The 23,921-nt window shown below is 42.7% G+C and overlaps 1 protein-coding gene across 1 annotated transcript in view; it reads right to left on the reverse strand.

The window, feature by feature from the left end:
* Positions 1-1,666: 1,666 nt before the first annotated feature.
* CBL (Cbl proto-oncogene, E3 ubiquitin protein ligase) overlaps positions 1,667-23,921 on the reverse strand; it is a 29,434-nt gene continuing 7,179 nt past the window's right edge. The window contains exons 2-15 of the mRNA XM_010084837.1: positions 16,681-16,827; positions 15,208-15,364; positions 13,560-13,681; positions 13,049-13,186; positions 12,163-12,250; positions 11,492-11,623; positions 10,861-11,064; positions 9,100-9,231; positions 7,358-7,735; positions 6,362-6,456; positions 5,688-5,843; positions 5,097-5,200; positions 4,451-4,633; positions 1,667-2,511 (exon numbers count right to left, since the gene is read on the reverse strand). Of these exons, the coding sequence (XP_010083139.1) occupies positions 2,231-2,511; positions 4,451-4,633; positions 5,097-5,200; positions 5,688-5,843; positions 6,362-6,456; positions 7,358-7,735; positions 9,100-9,231; positions 10,861-11,064; positions 11,492-11,623; positions 12,163-12,250; positions 13,049-13,186; positions 13,560-13,681; positions 15,208-15,364; positions 16,681-16,827 (2,317 nt within the window). The 3' untranslated portion in view covers positions 1,667-2,230. The remainder of the gene's footprint in view (positions 2,512-4,450; positions 4,634-5,096; positions 5,201-5,687; positions 5,844-6,361; positions 6,457-7,357; positions 7,736-9,099; positions 9,232-10,860; positions 11,065-11,491; positions 11,624-12,162; positions 12,251-13,048; positions 13,187-13,559; positions 13,682-15,207; positions 15,365-16,680; positions 16,828-23,921) is intronic.

Consider the following 23,921-nt stretch of genomic DNA (forward strand, 5'->3'; position numbering starts at 1 on the left):
AGTGCAACACGCAGATCTGCTGAGAGAACAACCTGGTAACTGCCCCATGTTCCTGCCTCACAGCACCAGTGCTGGGCTTGCTTCTCTAGAAGCTCCCACAGCCACGCTGACGAAGGCTGCCATGCATAGCTAGCACAGCACTTCACACAGAAAGAACAGGACTGGTTCATGGTACCGCTGACCACTGCACATGTGGGCAGAGGAAAAAGAACAGCTCTTCTTCTCCGAGTGCAATATGCACTGACATCACCTTCTCGGCAACTCAACACCTTCACCAAGGCCAGACCCTGCTCTTGGCTGCACCTGCCCTCCCTCTGCACCACTGCGAGCACCATGCCCACTGCCAAATTTCACCAGTGTGCTGCGTTTGCAAGTTTCAGCCCTGGCCCAAAAATAGCAACAGTGGTGGTGACGGCCTGTAAGTGTTGCAGGAGATCTCCTTACGGTTTCAGAGAACATTTGCTTTACCATAGAAAGGAGGGGAGTAAGGGAAGATAGTTCATGCTTTTAAACTGCCTAGAACCCACTGCATCGATTTATAAAGCTGTATATCTAGAGAGAAACCTATACTCAACATAAAACAAACGTTTTATGCTTAGTTCCCTCTGCTAATACTTGTTAAGTCCTCTCTGCCAATTGTAAGCTGTTTCTCTGAGATCTGGGCCCAGCTACTGGTTTCTTTGAAAGGCTAAACTGCATCCAACTGCCATAATCGCTCCAACGACATTTCAAGTTGCAACCCTTTGCCTAGTGACTACTGCTGTCCTTAGAGAGACACAAATAATGCTAGACGTGCTTCAAAAGGCTAATAGCCTCTCAAGTGTACACAGAGCACTTGTTCACCTGTCAGGCTGTGATCTGTGTATCCCTACTTTATTTAAATCCTCTCAAAAGGAACCAGACACTTCTTGCACATCAAGCATATATGAACAGAGTTAATTAGCTGAGTATGCAAGTCAGGTTTTTTTTCAAAGTAACAGCTGAGTACTGACTTGTAAAGCTGTGTGATCGTTTTGCAAATACAGAAGTGTCCCAGATCTGTTTTAACACAAGCTCTGGCAATGCCTTTGAGTAATGGAAATGGAAAGAAGAGCCCCCATGTTGTTTTGATAGCCATGCAGAGAACTGCTGCATTTCTTTTAATGCAAAGCAGGTAAGATACCAACAAAAACATCAGCTGCATCTACCAGTTCCACAAAGAAGCCTGGCACAAAGACAGGCAGCTCCTGCAAAAGCTCTCTGAAGGAGATGTATGGAATGTGCGTGAAGGCCACTAGTCTGCAACAGCCACCATGCAATTCAGATAAATAAAACATCATATTTACCAGGTGCAACATTCCTAGAGAAAGAGCACATGGGAGTGTCCAGTGACGGCTGCTCAAGCCCAGCAGGGCCACAATCAAGTTTGAGCATTGAAACAGAAAATGCTCAAGGCTAAAAAAGGAGAAGCAGCAGCCATTTCTTTGCTCTCACTCAGATTCTTCCCACCCCTCAAAACTTTCAGCACGTCTAGCTGCCTGGAATCTGGTGCTGCCAGTGCTGCCGGCAAGAGGACATATATGAGAGAAATCCAACTCCCAGCACTGTTAAGATCAAAATGCCTGAGAGAAGCTAGTCAGGCTACCTCCAGGCAAAAAGGGAGGACTTGAATCATAAGCAATAAACACTATTATTACAGGCAAGAGGAAAACGCCATGGCAAACAGGAAGCAATCGAAAGATTCTTCCAAGGTCTCCTATTTATTCCCAGCAGAAAGTGACCTCCCAGCTGCTCTAAAAAGCCTGAGCCAGACACACAGCAGCGAACAGATCCAAACCTAGTACCATGAACCACAGGACACACCACACTGATCTTGAGACTTTGTTTCTCAGAGCATTCACTTAGAATTCACAGCACAAAACACTCCCCCCAGCCTCCAGGGCATCAGCTCAGGGATCCCTTGTTGCAATACCTTTCTCTGCCAACACCCTGGAAATAAATCTGTTCTCTCAAACAAGAGGTAGGGGTAAAGGACTCCAAGACACACATTGTGTAAAACACCATTCAGCTCCATTTCATTCCACTGCTTTGAAATCTGGAACCACAAAAACCTGATCACTGATTCTCTTAAGAGGCAGGACTGACCTCAGCACGAAGTCTCTAAAGGAACCCCCTTCCCCTTTGGTGCGTAGCTGGGCTACGGCTGCCCAGGCAGTTGGTCCACAAAAGCTGTAGGTGTGGAGGTATTGTGCTATGTGGCCACATGTGCAGGGGAGGAAATGGAAACAAACTCCCGGAGAATATTCTTGGCCATTTCAATATTGTTATGTGCAATGACCAGTGCTTTCTGAATGTCCTGATATGAGTAGCCTTGGCTCATTAGATTCTCAATCTCACTGGAGAGCTGCAGTGATGCACTGGTCCCACTGCTGGCTCCGCCCATTTGGCAGCCCCCTGCTTTCCGTTCAGAATTTATTCTCCGTGGTAGTGGCTTCGGCGGCCTTTCTGGAACTTGAGAGCCATCTGAAAAACCTGGAAGGAGAAACAACCATGTAACTTTAAAAAAAGACATGTGATTCTTGCTTGGAACAAAGCATGAATGATATTAGACTGATAAATGGCACTTCAGAAAATGCCACTGAAAGCTACGCCACCTTCTCCAACAAGCCTATCCTGCCACACAGTGGTATGGATTAGCTCAGCTTCCCCTCTTGTGTGCAAAAATGGCTACATAATTTTTTTTAATTAGGAGGCCACATCAGGCTCATTTATTAAGACCACGTAAATAGAAAAAATTGACCAGGGATACATGTGTGCAACAGGCACAACGGACAAATCCGTAAGACTAAGAATGTCTAAGCTATCCCTTTTTAAGAGTGACCACTGCAGTGCTGGTCAGAAAAGAAGCAGTCATTGTGGAGCCTTCTGAAATACTTGTACTGAAAGCACTAGGACAGAGAAGGCTCTTCAGGAAACAAATTCACTGAAGCTTCCTCATCAACCACAATGCAGTTCAACTCTCTAATCTTCAAAGTACAAGCTTCTGACACATAAAAAGCTTTTTGTACATTTGAGAAAAAGGACTATGCACTCCTCTCCCTCAAATTGTCTTTTGAAATAGCTGTTCCAGCTTGAACAGGATCAAATTTCAGAGACCACGGGTCAATTCGAAAGGGCAACTACTAGCACAGGTTTTTTTGGTAAATGATTAAGAAATGAAACTCTAGGGCCCAACGCACGAGAACATAAATCTTCCAAAATGTATCCCACACTTGTCAGGCTTGCTTAACACCAGGCTCCAGCAGTAGCCAATACCCAGTGTTTCAAAAAACTGCATTTGCTTCCCAGAGCAATAACAGTCAGCATTTCCACAGTGTTTTTCATTTCCTAACCCTACAAAGCAGGACAACAGCATTGTTTTTTCAAGGCTGTAGAAACAAAGAAGTGTCAATGATTAAGCTCAGTACTTCATCTCGGAGGAGTATGTGAGCTCTCTCTGTCCCTGTCAGCCACGATCTACAGACACAGTGACAGACTTAAAATGTGAGGAGGGGAGCAGGGAGGAGCAGCCAAAGCCAATGAACTCCTCTGCACTAGTAAACTTTTATCTGTGCTGAAGGAGGGCAAGCTCAGGCATGGGGAAGTGGTGAAACAGGTGAACAGAAGACTCACTGGGGCCAGGGGCAAGCGGTCCTGGGTACAGGAGGCTCTGACTCCCATCTACCTCCACAAGCAACAAGAAACTCTTACTTGGCAAATCATCAGGGCGTTGATGAAAGTAAGAAAACATGCTGAAAGCCACCCAACAGGAAGAGTTTCAGAGCTTCCTTTAGAGCTGCTGGGCAGTTGTAGGGAGTTAGTCAAGCATTCTTCAGGAAGGCTCTCGAAGAGATAACATTTTAGGTTTTTTTGTGGAAAATGTGACTTGCAGCCAGAAGGACGAGATGTCCTCGACTCCCCAGGGACAAAAAGCTGACCTTGCTGAGCCACTAGGTTCCTGCTCAGGGGAACTGACAGCATCAAACACTTGTACACTTGTGCCATCTGCTGGCAACACCCGCAGTCGAGACTGAGCCAGACAGAAGCTGTGCAAGGCCAGTCGTGTCATCTTTTGCCTGGAACAGTGATAAGCAGTAATGTTCTGAAGTTGTTTCATGCCCTGGCATGCACTGGGACGAAAGGTATGCCATGCCCTGTAGGAAACAGTGGCTTAAGGAATATGCTTTAGGCTGAGGAAAGGTTTTCCTAACTGTGATTTAAATGTGATTTGCTAGCTCAATGACTAAACGACCAAGGCAGTGCATGCCAAGCTGTGTATCAAACCAAACACCTAAGAACCAGTATAAATCTGCCTCGTAAACCTGATTTTACAGCTTACGTACAAAAGCCTCAGTGAGAGACAGACACTTCAAACATGCACAGCAAGCCATCAGTACCTATTACAACACAAACAGTTTGGGTGTTCTCCAACCTGTTACAGGGTCATTTTCCAAAGACATTCGGCTGAAGGCAGGCGTGGCATTCGAGATATCAGACAGTGTGCGACGAGCAATAGCAACTGGTAGTGGTGGTTTGGGGATATCATAGCCATCTTCTTCATTTTCTGACTCTTCAGGGCCGTTGCTGGCAGTGGCTGCTGCCAGATCCCCTTCATCTAGAGTAAGAGGCACAGTCTGAGGTTTGGGACTGAGCAGAGCCTCTGCCTCTCAAGGCAGACTCGGTTCCCCTGTAGTCCACAATCATTGACAGGACACAGAACTAAGGTTTTGATGCCAAAAACCCCACATTCAATGGAATTTCTTTCCAGAAGGTAGTATTGGATTAAAAATACTTACAATAGATGTGGGCTGACAACCGCTGCCCAGAAAAAAACCTTCACAACAGCAATTTTTTTAACAACTATTGAGTATTTTACACTGTGTTCCAACCAGGCTTCTGAACAACATCCCCACATGCAGTCTGCAGTACGTAGGTCCACATGTTTCCACATACATCCTAGCTATTTTAACAGTGAAAGCAAGTAACATTTAATTTAGCCTAAAATGGTGTTCCAGCTGGGACTGGGACCAACTCATTGTACCCCAGTTTCTCAGTTGTTTGTAAGCACACCCACTCACCAGAAGCATTGACAGTCTCGAAAGCAGAGGATGCTGCTTGGGAGTGAATGTTGTACATTGCTTCATACATACAGCCGTCCGTCTGCTGATCGCAGTCTAAAACTCTGAGAGAGAGAACACATATTTCCCTTCAGACAAGTGACAGTGGTCAACCATCACCACCTAGTCTCTGTGAGATTCTGCACAGATCCTTGCTTCAAAGTGAAATCACCACTGTTTTGTGAAAGAACATTTGTTCCAGAAAATGCTCCATTGTCTACTGCAATACAGCATATCAGCTTAAAAGACTTTCACAGACACCACCAGAACACAACCTTTTAATAGAATTTTGAATTTCAGTTGCTGCTGCTCTCAAAAGGTTACCAGCAAAAGGAGGCAGGAGTGGTTATCTGACTCCTTTAATTCTGTATAAGGACTCCATAAAAGAGCAGCAGTCACATTCCATTTACAGTTAGCTATGTGAGTCTAGATCTGGTGAATATCACTGGGGAAATTCAGCAAACCAAGCAAACAAAATCTCCAGCCTAGTAAACAAATATGGTTTCCCAGAGCTGTGAGGAGGAAGCACACTACATACAAACAGAATCTCACCGTAAACTCTGAGTCATTTCCAAAGGCATTTTGATCTCTAGTTTTTGTACAGCAGGACCTGGAGGCACCACAGGCAGAGAGGATGGCGACATGTATTCAGTGTCTTCATCGCTTTCAGACTGTTCCCCAGGAGGCAGTTTTGGTACAGGCAGAGGTCTGGAGGCAGAAAAAAGAAGATATAAACATCAGAAAAAACATTTACACCAAATCTAATCAATATCAAAGTGGCCTTTAAAATCCACAGCGGAAGTAACAAGCAGTTATCTTACAGTGACTCTCTCTAAAGAAATAACCTGGCTTTCAGGATTCTCAGCAGCCCAGCTGCAGGGTCACACTGGCACAAGGTCATTATCCAAAAGGAAGTTGACAATATCATGCACATTACATATCACCTACTTCACATAAAGACCAATTCAGAAGCGAATTCATAAAAGAGCTAATGGCAACTAGCCTGTTTCCCATGGCCACAGCCAAGGGTAACTACCACCACTATCCTCAAATCTTTGGGGTGCTGATTTCACCCACTTTCTCTAGATGGTATATTTTCAATCTGTCAAAGAGGGAAACTAAGGCTGACTGTATGAAGTTCTGTCCCTGGCACCAGCTTGGACGAGAGCCCTATGATTACCATTCTGTAAGTTATACAAGAGCACTTTTGCTAGAAAATCACAGACCTGGCAGCTAAGGAGTAGATTGCATTGGCAGACGAGGAGGGTTTAATTTTGGGGTGTTCACACTCTGAGGTTGTTGGTGGACCACTGTTCAAGCTCTGAAAGAAAAAATTCCAAACCAGGAAATCAGAAACACCACATATACCAGTGTAGTTGCAAAGCTGTCAGCCAGTCATTCAACACATCCTCTGGGGGAATGAAGCACCTTCATTTTTTCCAAAGCATTTACTGACACCTTAGAAATACAGTAGTCCTGTGACAGTTTTCCCGCAGTGAGGGCACAAGCAGGGTTTTTCTCCTGTAGCCACTGCTTGTTTACACAAAAACTGTAGGAACTTCCTATGTTTTGAGACTCCAATGGCTTGGCAATTCAGCTGAAATAGGCCAAAAGGACAAAATCGGGGACAAAAGGAGAAAGATGCAGACAAGCACACACATACGGAGACAGAACGAGAATGGTGCAAGTGTCCTTTTCTTAGATAATCTGGCTAAAAATGTACTTGCTTTCAACTTCAGAAAACTAGAGGTTTTAAAAGAAAAAAATAGAGGAATAGAAACAAAGCAAAACTACCTGGGATTTCTCTGAGGGAACAACATCTCGGACTACTAAGTTACACACCTTGACATTGGTAATAGTAACAGATCCAAATTTACCTCAGATTTTGCTGTGTGTAGGTTTTTCAGGACCGAAAACTGAGAAGAGTAAATTACACTTTCCCAGCATTCCAGCTCCCAATACAAAACATTCTCAGTTTTTCAAAACTGAAAGTTGAACAATCATTATGAAATTGTGGCTCAGGACTGCTCACATTGGGATTTCTTGCTCCCAAGAGGCACTAAAGCTCTAAGAAGTCCTCCCATTATCCTCCCGTACCAGGCATTCCCCAGCTCCTTTCCATCTCTCCCTCAGCACAAGATCACCCTATTCAGATGTAAACTGGGCACCTTGGAAGACTTAACTCCTCACAGATTACCTTCACCTCCAACAGATCTACTCACCACTGGGTTGTCCAGGCTGAGCGTGCTCCCAAGCCGATGGCTGTCAGCCCTGGAGTCCATCTGAGCAGGAAAGGAAAAGGGAAGCGAGTGCCTGTTTGACAGTTCTCTCCCAGCCCAAGGGTCACCAGGGCTGAGAGCCACAGCTGGGGCTTTTGGAATTGGCCTGGATGGCCACAGATCCGCCTGACGGTTGGAGGGCAGAGGGGGTGGTTTGTCTCTTGAAGGACAGTCTCCTGGTGTGCAGGGCAGGGGACGTCGCTGAGGCCGACCCTCAGTCCCAATGGAATGTGGTCTGTCCGGGGGTGGTGGTGGCGGAAGATCTCTGAGCGTGGGTGGGATTGGCAAAGGTTTATCCTTGTGAAGAGTACCAGGTGCAGCCTGGAAGGCAGAAGAATGTAAAATATTCCTTAAGAAAACAAAAAGGAGGGAGGCGGGTGGCAGAAGGGTGAGTATTGGTTTTCGTTTTATCTATTTTTACAAGAAATTAACTCAAAGGATATGGAGATAACCCTCCACATCTCCACAAGTTAACCCTCCAGAGATACCTCCCCTACAGGCTTGAAGAGGAAACACAGTTACTATGTGCAGCTACAGCTAGGCACTAAACACATCACATTATTTTTCTTGAAGGACAAAAAAAGCTTACAGCAGCATTAGATTGGATTCCAAACTAAGGATATGAATCCTTTTAAACAATGATTCAACTGTGCGTTATTTATACAAGTCAACATTCATCAGTCAGCAAGGAATATTCATAGAAACAGATATTTTCTTCTGCCTGAACTTTCAAGCATAATTTCATTAGTTCATCCAAACCAGCAGAAGAACCGTTGCCTATCTCCACAGCCAACGACCAAATGCCACCGAGATCACACTATTGCTTTCTGCTAGTCAATCAGAAAACCAGTCAGTCAGAGACATTTCATTCCTTCCTTAGTCTTCTACCTGAAAAAATGCTCAATGGAAAAAAATTTGTGGAGAAAAGTTGGGACAGGAATATGACACCTTCCCACACCTAGACTAGTTTTGTTAGCTAGAACAAAACACAAGCCCATAAATGTGGCTCCAAAGGGCACAGGCAGCAGTGGCTGAGGCTGAAAAACAGTGAATATACTGGTAATACCTTGGTAGTTCAACAGGACACTGGTCACCCTAAGTGAGGAAGTACTTCAGCTTAGGACTAGCTTCTTTCTAGCAATTGCATGGACGAATATGAAGAAAAGACAGGCCCTTCAAACAGCTAAAAGGGACTCTCCTACTGTGGATTCCAGAAGTATTTGCTTTCAGGACAAACTAGGCCCTCATGGGGAATGGAAGGAAAGTGGCCTAACAGGACTACAGAAAAAAGAGGAGAAAATGACTTGTGTGAAAGTATTTATGGAGTGACAGGACAAGGGATAATGGTTTTAAACGGAAAGAGGGTAGATTTAGATTAGATATTCCTAAGAAATTTTTCACTGTGCGGGGGGTGCGGCAGTGGCCCAGGTTGCCCAGAGAAGCTGTGGATGCCCCATCCCTGGAGGGGTTCAAGGCCAGGCTGGATGAGGCTTTGGGCAACCTGGGCTAGTGGGAGGTGTCCCTGCCCATGGCAAGGGGTGAAACTCAATGATCTTTAAGGTCCTTTCCAACCCAAACCATTTGATGATTCTATGTCACAGAGAACATGAAGGATTCACCAGAATGCTCTTCTTCCCGCCTGCCCCACCAAAATCATAGCCGAAAGGGCAAACAGTGTGTTTGACCTTTGAAGTAGTCCCAGGACTGGAAGCCCCAGTTGGATTGGACACTCGCTGCTGCAAAAGATCCAGTCGTGGCGGCACGGGAGGAAGCGTGGCCTGCGGAGCTACTGAGAAGGGAGAAGGAGGACGCTCGACCTGAAAAAGAAAAGAATGGGTGTCATGGGTTAAGCACAGACTGCTAACCCACCACAATGGGAAAATCAACAAATGACAAAATGCAGCAGAACTCCTTTTGTCTAGAGAGGCTTTCAAGTTCTGTGACTTGTACTGGCTTCAATATCGCTTTTGGTAACAAATTACTATATCAGTAACAAACATACACCAGTAAATGAAGGCAGCTTCACAGCACAACAGCGTTTGACTTGCAGCAAGCCTTGAAGATCACCAATGGGCTTAGCTGTGGCACACAACTAAAAATGTGCGCTTAGCAATAGCACAATAAAAGACAAGCTGTTTTGCTGGAGTAACAAACCTGCCTTACTGGGCCCCGGGCAGGAGCAAGCTTCTTTCCTTTTCAACACAAGAGGGCATGATCTGCTGCAAAACCTGCTTATCCCTGCAGACACCACTGTGCAAGCTACTGTGACCAGAGTGTCACGGCTGTTGCAGCAATCACTCGTGCATACCAAAACCTCCACTTTTGTCCCTGGAAAGCTGTTTTTCCACCTAACAAATCAGAACAGTGCCTGTTCTTCTCTTTGTCATAAAGTTTATTTTACAAGCAGGGCTAGTGCTTCCTAGCTTTGAAAAGCTTTCATAAAGTGTTTTTTACAAGTAGGGCTAGTGCTTCCTAGCTTTGAAAAGCTTTACAGAGGTTTGAACTCACTAACGCCAACAGAGTACTAGCCTACTACAGCCCCTGATAGGATGTCACACTGAGGAAATTGCTTTGCTTCCCCAAGCTATGTATACAAAAACTACCTCCAGGAATACAGTATACTGTTTAGTACTCTATTTTACAGGGTGGAAACTAAAGAGAAATATGACCATAGGTAAGCCAGTGTAGAGGATTCTTTCTGATCAGGAAAGAGCTTATTTTAGTGAATTCAACTATTCAAAATTATTCAAGTTCAAACCTACTTCCCTATGCAGTAAAACAATGCTAAGTGGAGATGCGCAAGAAGAGCAACAAGCTTTTAGAGAAAAACATGCAGGGATCCATAAAGAAAGCCTGTCTTGTACACATCTCCTGGCAGGAAGTATCACTAACGGCAGAGACTTTATCACACCCTTATTAAACAAATTTATCAGACACCATATAAAAAGATGACAGTCAAACTGACTTCCTCAGCAAAATAGGCTGCCCTCTACCCAGTTAGTCATCAGGACCTTGGGAAGAATGTATCTGTTTCGCTGTATTCACCACTGGGGAAAATGGATGAATTTTTGCTGATATGCATGAACTACGGCTAATTAATCAAAAGCAGCATTTCTAAGGATGCAGAGAAGTGTTAAAAACGTAGATCTTACATTCCAATAGGTCAAGCCAGCCTTTTTGCCCTTCTAAGGACTCTCTCAAGACAACTCACACAAGAGCAAAGATTTCCAAGTGTGATTACCATTGCTTAATAGAAGTGACAGTGTAAACTGAACTGACAAAACTGAACGTAAATCCCTGCTTTCCATACTGAGTAAAACCTTTCCTGTTACAAGGTCTGACAACCCTCATATGAACAAATCACTAAGACCACAGAAAACTGATGGAGAACATGCAGTCTTTGTACATGCTGCCACATCTACTAGCACACACTCTGGTGACCTTACTTTGGTACCAGCGAGTTCTTTCATCATGAAGAGGGAATCATCAGCTCTGTCGTCATCATCATCATCATAATTGGGCGAGGGGGTTCCTTCTGCCCCTTGCCGTGATAATCCTCCTCCTCCTCTGGGGTCGAACGGGTCTACTACAATTGGCTCTGTGCCTTTGATTTCACAGCGGCAAAAAGGACAACCCTGGCCTTCTGATTCCTTCAGGGAAGAGAAGAAATGTGTTACAACAAATTATGGAAAAATTAAACACACAGTTAATACACAAAGAGTTTAAACCTGCTTTTTGGCAGATACCTTTCAAATGTCAGGAAGGCAGAAAGGCAAACTGTGCTACAATTATGGAGAGTATCTTCCCTCTGAATTAGAAAACCAGCTTTTCAGCAAGTCCTCAGACTTCTTCCCTATTCCTAGATTAAGAGATCATGCTTCTAACCAGCTTGTCCCTGTGCTGGTGAAGCTGGCACTGATGCACTGATATGACTGAACTATGAGCTTATGTCCTCAGTTATGCTATCTTATCTCCACACCTGAAGGAAACCAAACAGCTTTGAGAAGAGAATATACCGCTTCTGTAAAAAGAGCAACTAGCTTCACTCAGAGAGATGAACCAGATGCAATACCTCACCTGCCACGCAGTGAGACAGGACGTGCACATCAGGTGGCCGCACGGTTCAATCTTCACATCCTTGTCGTTTTCAGCACATATTTTACACAGCTGAAATGTGGAGCCCATCTCGCAGTACAATTCATATTGTTCCTTGGGGAAAGATACACAGACACGGTTGATACTGTAAAACAACAAGCATGACTAGTCATAGCTACAAGAAACCCAACACAAGATTTTCAGGGAAAAAAAAAATCCAAACACAAGTACACAGTGCAAAGGAGAACAGAAGTGTGCAAAGATTTCACTATAATCGTATGCACTAGATACATCTGTCAAGCTCTGAAAAAAGTGGACTTCAAATTATCCCAGATTTTCATTTATGTGTCCCAAGAACAGCCTAGGAAAGCAGGGCTCAAGATGTGCTGGATGCCACAAAAGAATGAATATTTGGCAGAACATTCTAAAAATAAATCTTAGAATCTGTCAGCCCTGCATAAGGCTTTATTGAACCTTTGCAATCCTCTCTGTCCATTCCTACTATTAAAATTTTCTGCAACTCCTGTAAAATAAATCAGCCTTAAAAACAAGCCTTTAGGTTACCAAGTATGACAGAATTGTATGAACAGATAAGGTGGATAGAAATTAGGAAGAAAGCAAGTGAGTTTGATGGGACAGAATACTTTGCTCACCTGTGTAACTTTAATGTGGTCCTGAGGTGTGGGCTCACACAGACCAGTCAAGTCAGGATTCTGATTCCGGCCATCAGGAAATAAATAACTGTAAGCAGTTGGGGAAAAAGAAGATCTCTCTCTATATATGTGCATATATACACACCCCCCCCCCCCCCCCCCCCCCCCACCCCACATTTCTTTTGGGGGTGGTGGAGGAAAGAAAGAATGAGGGTGAGAAGCAAGGGGTGGGAATTCAAGGTGTTCTGAATTCAAAAGATGCTTTGGAAGGATTTTACTATCAGACAAAACTGAAACATTTAATTCTTAAAAATAAAAAAAGCAGCAATTTTTATTTTGAACAGGATGTTATAGTCCCAGACTACTCTTGTTAAATCATCCTATAGTGAAACTGTAATATTCAGAGTAAGCAAACTGATGCCATAATATCAGTTGTGACGGCTCAAATTAAGGACTCGACTGGAAAAGAATCTATGACAAGGGAAACACACTTATCATCTGCTATTGCAAAGGACAGTACAGCTCTCCAGCGCAAAAGATATCTGTCTGAGTATTCTCAAGCACCAAAACAGTAAAGCATACGAATTATTCCACTGACATCAATGGGACTATTCACAGGATTGAACTGTTTTGCTGAATCAAGGTCTAAATAAAAAGGAAGAGCTGAGAGATGTCCAAAAGGGGCTCAGTGATGTTAAGAGTGATTGCTTGACCTCAGCAACATGCTGTCTCTCCTGTGAAGCTGATAATGTGTGATGAACCCAGAGGGTATGTTTTACCGCTCATCTGACTTTAAGACCTCACCACAGGATTAAGATTTATAAAACAAACTCACAGTGAAAAAGGGCAAAAGGGCAACAAACTTAATTTTGAAAAAGTTACTTACAAGCCTTCCCTGAAGCCATCGATCAGTGCCTGAAAAAGAGGTTTGTTGTGGGGGATTGTCTGGAGAATGTTCCCATCTGCAGTGACATAGCCAATGGCCCACTGACCGAGTCGTGTGCAACTCAATCGGAAAATGTAACTAAAAACACACAAAGGAAAAGAAACTTCAGTTCGGACTGGAACAGGCAGAAAAGATTAAATGTCAAGTAGGCAGTCTTTGTCTGGCTATCTCAAGTCAGCAAACAAAAACTAGTAGGAATAACTTGATGATTTATACTAGCTTTCCTCAGTTCACCCCAGGTAGATCAAAAACTTGCAAACTGATACAAAGTGAGAAAAGCATACAAGCTGGCCTCCAGGTGAAATCAAACCCAGAATCCAGAGCAAGAAAAGTTAGCATTATTAAAACAACACAAGGACAAAGACAGAATAAAACCAATCTCCTCAGTCAGCACAGTAATCAGTGATGTTAGCGAGAATGATCAAAAAAGCCACTGCCGCCAAGCACTAACCTGCCAGGTTTGTGAATGAATTTCTGAAGCCGGGCTTTCACCTCATCATACGTTAGGAATGCCATATAACCAGGATGAGTCACCGCTAGGCTATTCCAGTTCCTGAGCAAAGAGGACCATGGCTATAGAAACAACAAAGAAATATATTAACCACGCACTTCTAAAAGGTATCAACACACACAATATTCCTTAATCAAAAGGATCAGTTCTTCAGCGAAAGAAGCAGGTTTCTTATCCTGCCATCATCCAGTAGAGAAACTAAAACTTATGTTCTCAAGTGGCAGCCTTAGCATTTGAGTTTCTGTCATCAGTGATAAAAACATCACCTACAACAGACCTTAATCAAAACTCCTTTAATAAATGCCAAGGGAGAAGTCACTGAGGTCACAAAAAGACAGCTCAAGAATAGCTACCAACTTGTGCTGCTTCTGCTGAGAAAATGACTCATTCCTGAGACAGGGATAAAGACATGAGTTTAAAAAGACTGTGCACAGGACCAGAAACCATGACTAGTCTGATCTCCAACAACAACTTCCTATATGGCCTCAGGAAAGTGACCTCCCCTCTTTGTCTCAGTTTCACTATGTGTAAGATGTTTGTGACTATTCCTTAACCACCTAACCTCACTTGGGTGTGGCAGGGATTACTGGCTAGTCTAAGACTGGAGTAAACAAACCAGCATATGCCTGTTAAATATTCTTTAAAATGATGCACAAAAAGTCATAACAACCATTTGAAACTCTCAATCCTGAGAAGGGCTTGGGTGTCTAAATCTCATCCAATTTTTCCAAATTTCTCAACTTGTCTAAAAGATGATATTAGCTCTCCCTAAGACCTTTGCATCTCTTGGAAATTGCAGCAACTCTTAACTTGCTCTTTATGTACTATAGTGCGAAAAAGTACTGAATGAGATCAGCTACATTGCAACACCGAACATGGGAATTTTTCATCTAGACATATCTTAATTACAACCCACCCTATCACATGGGAAAACCAAAGTCAGAGCCAAAGAAGTAAGTGTTTGTTCTTGTAAATACCCAATTGCACCATCAGAAGCTGTGGTTTTGAGTTCAGCACTGTTAAAGACTGTGGATTGGAATTTTACCTATTACTATTAATACAACTTCACTAATACAGATATTTCTGGTACACAGAACACTGACATGGCCACAACATCCTGGCGGTGTCAGTTCAAAAGCTAGGAAGCCCAAATTTCCATGCTCGTGCTCCATTCTGAACAACCCCCCATGGAAAATAAACCTGACAAGAAAGAAAAGGACAAGGAAAGACAGAGTGATAAACTAAGGATCACATGTCTCGGCTTACAGAAATTGTGTCAGAACTTCAGCCTAGAAGTGACCTTTGAAAGGGAAAATCTGATACATGGGAGGATACTGAATGTGCCTTAACGTTGCAGTATACATTTAGACAATTTTTTCTTCTACAATCAGAAGTATCACATACACACACTGCAATACAGGGTCCTACATATTAGTAGAGTTGTTTCGGGGATGAAGGGCAAAATAACCAAATCCCTTACAGCATAAATAATGTAATTTAGTGTGCAAAATATCATTTGTCCTGGGAAAAGAGTCTAACCTGAAGCGCTGAGACACATTTCAAGTGACTCACGTTCCTCAATTCTTACCTGAAAAAGTCGTGTAAAGATATCAAATTCAAATACTGAAATGTAGTCATTGCACGTCAAGTCAATAGTTGACTTTAGGGCCATGGCTTCCAGCCCTGAACTGATTGGATGTACTTCATGCAGGGCCTGACGAAAGCTTTTCCAAGGAACGATAGTCCTGGGGAAAACCAAATCATCTGTAAATGTGATATGTCTGAAGACCATCACCATGTATACACCTCACACATTTTTTTGTGGGCATGCACCTCATGATAATGGAAACGAGGAAAATCAAAGAGATTCATTCATGTTATGCAAGCACAGGATTTCTTGGTACTGCAGGAAATTAGCAGCCAAATGAACTCGAGACAATTTTCTCTGCATATGCAAAATTTTGGAGTCTGAAGTCCAGCTCTGCTTTCTCCTTTCCCTTTTTCTGCAGTTCAATCATGTCAATGCCTCTATGTACCCTGGGCTATATACAACACCATCACTTGATAAGAATTTCATAATGTCGCAGCAGATAGGGAAGGAGTTATCAGTAAGTCTTTCAGTAGAGGCCTGGATAGTTTTTTTTTTTAAAAAAAAAGCTCCAAACAATTATCTAATGAGGGATTAACTGGAGACATAAGATAATCAGAAGCCAAAACAGACACTCCTGTTTAAAGGAATATTTTCCTTATTTTAAAATATCAGGTGGAATAGAAACACAGAAAGAACATGCCTAGCTTCAGACAACTATGCTATTCACGAGTAAATTCATGTACTGACAGCTAGTAATTAAACTCTATGGGAAGTACCTCAGTTACCTTAGTTAGAAAGCAGTACCCAATTCTATTAACTTTAATCCTCAAACATCGCTGTGGACACCTCTACATTTCATTTTGTCAGTGTTTCATTAGATACAAAAATTGAAACTGACATTTCAACAGTTTGCATGCAAATATACATTGCATTTCACTTTCTCCTTCATTCTGTCTTAGCAAAGCCATTATGCAAACTGAAAAAAGTTCAGAGAAGCCAGAAGAAAGGTGACTAAGTGATTGGAAAGACTAATGGGAGACAAGACAAAAAATCTAATATAATGGCTTAGCTGAAGGACACCTACTACTGGGGGCATGGTAACCTCTGGAAGAAGAGAGCAGATTATTTTGCATAGTTCACGGAGCTTACTTACAAGTTACGGAATTAAATTAAGGAGAGGAAAATTTAAGCTGAATAATTGAGGGAAAACCTGTGAAAGTACAAGAGCCTCCTAGGGAAAGTGGGGAAAGACTTGACACATTTAAAACAAGACAGGACAAAAAAACCTGGGAAATATAATGTAGGAACAATCCTGTATCTCACCCCACAGAGTGGACCAAACGAGTAGCAGCTCTCCCACTGTTCATTTTAACCTGCTAAAGACCCTTCTGAATCACAACATAGAATTTTTAAAAATACAGAGTGCTGATGTTCCAACATCTCTATTTTTAAGCACAGTTAGAAACTTACTTTTCACCAAAAGCCTTTCTCCAAAATTCTGCGGCATCTGCCTTGGTGATCCGGAATGTGTCTCCCTGGAAAAGGCCACTTGGGAAAATACCTTTGAGTTCTGCCAGCATATGGCTGAAGATCAGGGATAACTTTGTCAGGTTACGCCTACAAAGGACCACAAAAAGAAACGTTTCTTTTAGAAAAGACAGACGTGGTTTAGCACTCTGAACAAAACTGAAATAAAACTTATTGCAATTCAAGAAGTATCCCAGCCTAGAAAACTCCTCTTATTTCATACTGCCTTTTAAGTATTTACCCAGCGTTCAGAACACATCCATCACATGGTACTTATCAGCAAGGTCTGTGTTTGTCGAGACATTTTCCACAATGACTAACTTTGCATAACCTCTCTGAGGTGGGCAGGTTATCTCCAAGGCACCCCCCCACTAGCCCCCCAAGGAAATACACTCACAGAAAATATCCAAAACCAGTATTCACACCTTACCTATTAATTAACAGCATAATCAGAAACAAAACCTCATCAGACTCCTTTGCTCTTGGGTCTGAAAATTCCTCATGAGAGCACATAAAACTACTACTTTCTTGGATCATGTAAGCTGAATGTCTTTCCAGGTCTCCAGAGGGTCCCAACATGGGACATTTGCTCAGAGAATCTCTAACCGATAGTAACAGGCCCAGCTCCCAAGGGAAGGTCAAAACACTTCCACTTTTTTCTAAAATGGTAATAACTTACATACAAAAGCTTGAGGGCTAGGATGCTCAATTATACTATGTTGAGCGATTATCCAATTTGAATTACAAATTGGTACCCCAAGCCCCTTCTTTGCCTGACAACATTCATATATCAGGAGTGCTCTAGTCCAGCAGGGTATGCCCTTTTCTAAACTGGAGAGGAAAAGCTGGAGAAGAGATATTCTCTGCTTCGGATTTAGTCAATGTGCAAAAGGTTTCCAGAAATGAGGACCACTTCCTAGCAGAGAGGACACAGCAGCATTGGGAGCATTTTGGGATACATGCTTCACAAGATAGCATTAGATTGGCATCAAATCCCAGCAGTACAAACTGCAGCCCAGGTCGTTTTCTTCCCCGCTTGCAGTCTTAGCAACTACATTAAGGAGGTAAGCTCTGTGTTGTAACTGTGCCATGCAGAAACAGGGCTAGCTTGGGTGTCTCAAATCATCAGTGCTTGCAGCGGCACAGGAATACCAAAATAACAGTCTTCCTATTTAGGCGTCAAGCAATAGCACAATTACACACTAGAGATGGGATCTTCTACTTGTAGATTTAAAAAAAAAATATTATTGATGAGTGGCACCTCTTTCTCTCTTTCCTTTACCCAAATAAAGGATTATGCTCTTCTCCTCTACTCCATTACATTCTCCAGATGCTATAAAAATGGAGTTCCTGAAAAGAGACAGGGATATTTCTAGGCCAGAGCCTTTTTTTTTCCACACCCACGTCACATGCTTGAAAGTAAAAGAAGGAACCAGTATCATGTGGGAAAGGACAACTCCTAAGCACACCCATGTCACATGCTTGAAAGTAAAAGAAGGAACTAGTATCATGTGGGAAAGGACAACTCCTAAGCTATGTCCAACCGACCAGAGCTGGTCAGAAGACTGCATCAACCACCAAAGCACTGCACAGACTCAGTTATGACACTGAGCAACAAGTTATTTTGCAGACTGCAAAATACTGAACCATTGAGAGAGGGACCAGAAGCATCCCCAGTCACACAGTATTTTCTTAATGCCTTGTTTTCCAAGCTCTCTCACTAAGCATGCTACTACTGTAGTGTGCCACCTTCCCAAAGACTGCTGTGTTTAGCACCAAACTCAGCTCCCTCCAGTTTCAGCCTTTCACCAATTTCTAGTATTCCGGTTGGATTAGTTCCAGTTTACTTAATCTTGGACATTTTTCAGATACCACTTGCTCCAGCCATGCTATTCCTAGTTGAAGTACTTCTCCTGTTCATCTGCCTAACTGTGGAACTGACCTCCAGTCAAAGGAGACAGGCGACCGCCTCCAGCCTTCCTGCAAAACTTTCCCGACATTTGGGCTTAGGTCTTCTGGCTCCATGGGATACTTTCATTGAGTCTAAACCTACTTTGCTTGACATATATTCTACCATTTACTCAGCCCCGCATGAGCCCTTTCTCCACGCCACGATACAGTCTGGGTAGACTAGAAGGTATACAGGACTCAAAACTATAAATCTTCTTGGACAGAAGTTCTCCTCTCTTACCCTTATTTATTCAACTACATTTTCATTTGTGTCTCAGCAATGAAAGCTGCTCAAAGTGCTTACAGAAGGCATCAGCTATACAGCAAGGGATTCTGGTTTTCGACATTTCACGTGTGTCTGATAACAACAGGCACTCAAGATTAATACAAGTCAAACCACTCGGGTGCTCTTCTGTAGGGTGTTTCATTCAGCAGCTCTCTACAGGATGTGTTATACGATCAAACTGTGTGTAGTTTAAAGCAGCTATACGATTTGGGTGTTTGACTCGACAAACTCCGCCTGAAAAGCTTTGTTGTTCACCACTCTGTCAGTTAACCGGCCTCCAGAGAGAGGGGCTGTCACAAAGTCCCCGTGTCTTACCAGTGTATCACCATTTCCCATCATCTTGCCTTTGCAGCTCTGTTACACTTTTTCAGTGCTACTGTAACTCCTCACCTTCTGCTCTTAGTAAAGTTTATTCAGCATGCCTTTAAAAAAAGCTATACAGGATCCTGTGTGTAGGAAAAAACTAAGATTTATCAGAACAGCAAAGTACTGGCTTCCTATGTGATCACAATCCCATTTATGGAGACCGCTGGCTCAGGACCTAGATGTACGTATACACAAGGAGCTGTGGCAGTACAAAACCAGGCTGTTCCCATATCAGTAGTATCTGTTTGTGCATCCTCCCACGCTGATGTAATGTTAAGTAATTAAAGTTGTGCATTCCTCTTTCCGGTGGCAGATAAGCGACTTCACATTTACCAGGGGAAGGCTCAGATTCTGAGGCACAGCCCCTGGCTAATCCTACAGAGAAGGCAACTTAACTGTAAACTCACAGCCCAGCTTCCTTCCTCCCTCCGGAGGGTAGGTTCCTACCATCTCCCTGCAATGCCTTTGGATAACAAACACTAGAAAAATTGCAAGTCAGAGGTTCTAGCTACAGAGCTTGTTCCCAAAGCCATCTTCTGAAAGTCCTCACTTCCATAAAATGACAGAAAAGATGACAGTTTATGGCAGTGCAAGGGAGAAAAAGCAAACACCATGCTATTATGAACCATTTAGTCCATCTGTAACTCAAGCAAAAAAGAGATGGCATTTGTTTTTATTAAGTTTATAAAAAACGGAGGCTTGAATAAAAACTGACAATTATTTTTTTTACACTAATATGGATGTAATTGGTAAGAATCAAATTCCAAATCATTTCCTTGAAGGGCTAGCGTGCAGTATTTGTGTGCATTCTTAGCAAATAAAGTGGCTTCTCACAGCAATGCATTAATGCCAAGTGACTTCCACAAAGCTGGCAATCCTGAAGTTGTTCAGGTATATGGCAGAAGCTAGCACTGACTTGCTAGCACTCCAACACTTGAAAAATCATGTCCTATTTGTGCAAAAATTCTAAGCATGCTTGAAACTAATGTATGCAATATTTGGTAGATGGAAGGAAAGTAATTTCAGGCGTATATTCTACTATCACTGCCCAGCACAGTGTGACAGTTTGGGTATCTATCGCTGCCCAGCACAGTGTGACAGTTTGGGTATGACCAGGCAAGCACACTAATGCGTTCCGTACCCCCAAACAGGAAGGTAATTGAACAAGTGCATGGTTTAAACAAAGCAACAGTTAACACTGCAAGAAGACAAGGTATATTCCTGTGTCCAGTTGCTTATCGCTTCTGCCTAAGAGCTTTCTCTCTCAGCTGACTTTCAGGAAGTTCTTGCACTCAGCTGAGCACATCACTTCAGCAGAAGTAAGAACTTCCGCAGGCTTAAGGATGGATAAACAAATGATTTTTACACACACAAACACATATTGAGAGACTTTTTTCCAAAAAAGTTTCTAATACCTGAACATTTTCAATTCTTAAGGATATAATAATTTTTTACAAATATTCAGCTGTATCTTAGGTAAATAACAGGAAAAAACACAGGAAGTGAACATAAAGAGCTGCGAACTGTAGTAACCAGCTTTTACATACAGCAACTAGTTACCAACCCTGTGCTAAAGGGACAAACATTTTCTTTCAAGAGTGCACTCCTTTATTTTAACAAGCCAAGTTACACATTTGTTAATTAATACAGACCAAATAAGTGCTTGCAATTACAGTGAACATTTTTATTGGCATAACAAAGTTTAGTGATTATGATTGTATTTTATCTTTAGTAACATCAGTAGCTGTCCTCATCTCCATTGCTTCAACTAAACAGAAGCAAGAGTTCTCCCAGAAAAAGGATAATATTTTCAAAGAACACTTAAGTGACTTAGACCAGAGGTTCCCAAATTCTTTTGGCCACAGACCTCCAGTAGTCTTCCCTGTTTCTTATAGACCACGATGGCCCTCTTTCAAACTTTTAGCTAAACACAGTAATGAACACAAATACTGTTATCAAGAGTTACACCAGAGGTATGCCAACCGCAGTTTGGGAGTCACTGACTTAGGCACCTAAATCCCACTGGCAGTCAGTGGAATTTAAACACCTGCCATATAAGTGCTTTTGAAAACGTTACCCAGGGACCGCAGGCCACATCAGTTGGCTCTCCTCACTGTTTGCAACTGAACTGTAGGCAACACCTGTACCAGTTTCAAACAAAAAATACAGCATGTTTCTGTTCAGTGGTTAGGTCCAGAGATAGAGCAACAGCTACAGTTTAGATAGGATTTCATGTTCCTGCGATTGCCTTCACACATACATGCATGGTACTCAGCTTATTACTGTTAGACAGTGAATCAACAACATACATAACAAGTGAAAGCTTAGAAAGGCAAATATTTTTCAACTCCATACAGTAACCAAACATTTTACCTAGAAACACCTGCAGTTCCAGTATGGAAGCATTATTCCTTCTGTGCACACAGTATTAACACAGAACTGTTTATTTAACAACCCAGAAGCATCACCAGAACCTGTTCATGTGCAATTACACTGTGAAACTGTGCTACCTTGACACTGACAGGGCTCTAAAGATGCAGGTCTCAAGCAACCGTTTTGGGGAACAAACATCTGCATGAAGCAAGACTGTTTCTTCAGCTACCCAGTGCTTACTGATCAGCTGGCTCCCCAGGGCCGGCGGCTCTGCAGGCTGAACAGGCATGTTCCTTTGTCCTCCCTCCTCTGTGGTTGTGCTACTTCCTTCCTGCTTCATGACTGTTTTTTCTCCACGCATCTTAGCGGAAGTCAAAAGGTCGAGCAGGCACTTCCATTTGCACGGCAGTTCTTTGCTGCAGCCCCTCCGTGGGCCGGGCCCCAGCTGGGTTTTTCTGGTGCTGGTGCCTCCCCCAGACCTCTAGCAGATTTTGCTCTTCCAGTTTCCTGTCTGCTGGACAAAAGCACTTTTCCACCATATAGCCTCAGCATTGCAAAACCATTAGCAGCAGAGGATGGTTTTAATCACAGCATTGCCTCTTTCAGCTACATCGACACAATTAAATTAATTCAAGTTACAAAGTCATGCAGCACCTAATGCGCTTCATAACATTGCCTTGAGGTAAGAAAGACCTTTTAGTCAGTACAGTACTACCATTTCTGTCACTGCCAGATAGATTTCTTTCATTTTCTTCTCAACTACTTCGCAACCAACCAACTGACACAGTGTCATTTTGTTCCTCACACGTAGCAAGGAGACTGCTCCACTGGATGACTTAGTCACAATATTGTGCTCACATGCCACGATTTGACATGCACATGTCACGCCTGTAAAGCTTCTTCTGTTGAAAGCGTGCTACAAACACCACTGTACAGAGGAATCCCAGCTGTAACACAAGACAACCAGCTACACAATAGTTTTTGTATTTGCCCTCCTACTGACTTCAACTACCCTTGTGAGCACTGGGTTTTCACAAATAACGTTCAGCCTCTGTAAGAACAGGCTGTGTTTAACAAAGGTTCTTCACTGGAAGCTACGACAAACACAGTCATACCTCCACCCTGGCCCCAAAACAAAATTAACCTGAACATGACTCAGCTGACTTCATCACAACATACTTTTGAGAAGATGCTCTATTTCATAAAATCAGCACCAAAGTGGCTAAAATTACACATCAAGAGTGAAGATCGAAGAAGGTAAAAAGAATTCAAAATCAGAGGACCTAAGTTACCATAAAACCATCCTATTCACAGCTCAAGAGAAGGCTCTCTCTACATGTCAACTTGGCTGTTCAAAGGGGCATGACCTAAAAACGCAGCTCACAAGAAATGCAATCTCAGTACACTGGAGGAATGACTGCAGAGCATTTTTTAGAAGTACACCTATTTATTCTAATGGAAAATTAAGGGGAAAAGTATTACAGAGGATGTGGGAGTGTCTGACACCGTAGCACTAAACTCAATGACTGAAAGTCAGAGGCTCCTAGAACAGATGATGCAGTGTCTGACTGCTTCTGTCCTCACAGAATTGCAGAATTAACACGTTCACCCAGGACAACTCAGATGCACCACTTCCTTTCTTCAGAAACTCTATGTTTATCTGGTGAGGGAGTTACAAACTGGTGGCTTGGAAATGACACAACTGCTTAGTTACACTGAGGGAAAACACACTCTAACCGCTGTACTATTACTCGCTGCTACTGCTGAAAACTTGTTTTTTTTTTTTTTAAACAACTCACAGTCCAAAACGTGGACCAGTCCTATGTTTCCAATGGCCCTCCATGTAAGTTTATGACACACAGAGCTGCAAGCATACCATAATTATTTCACTAGCTGAGCAATTAATGTTTGCTTTTCTGTAAATCACAGCTCAACAACCCTATTGATGGATAAGACTTCCTCCAGGACTTCTACATTCTTCTGAATATGAGATTATATTAGATTTTCTAAGGGGAGGAAAAAAAAAGGTTTTTACCTCATTTCATAGGTAAGATAGCTGAAGGACAGAAAGAGCAAGTGCTGGAAGCTAGAATTACAGCTAGGGAATTTCTAATTCCTTACTACGTGCTCATTATTGCAGAACACAATCTAGCCTATGCATATAGACAGTAAGCAGAAACGCTTGAGGTGATCCCAAGATGTCTTTTAT

This window comes from Pterocles gutturalis, unplaced genomic scaffold (genome assembly GCF_000699245.1).
Source record: "Pterocles gutturalis isolate BGI_N339 unplaced genomic scaffold, ASM69924v1 scaffold14945, whole genome shotgun sequence".
Lineage (NCBI taxonomy): Eukaryota > Metazoa > Chordata > Aves > Pterocliformes > Pteroclidae > Pterocles > Pterocles gutturalis.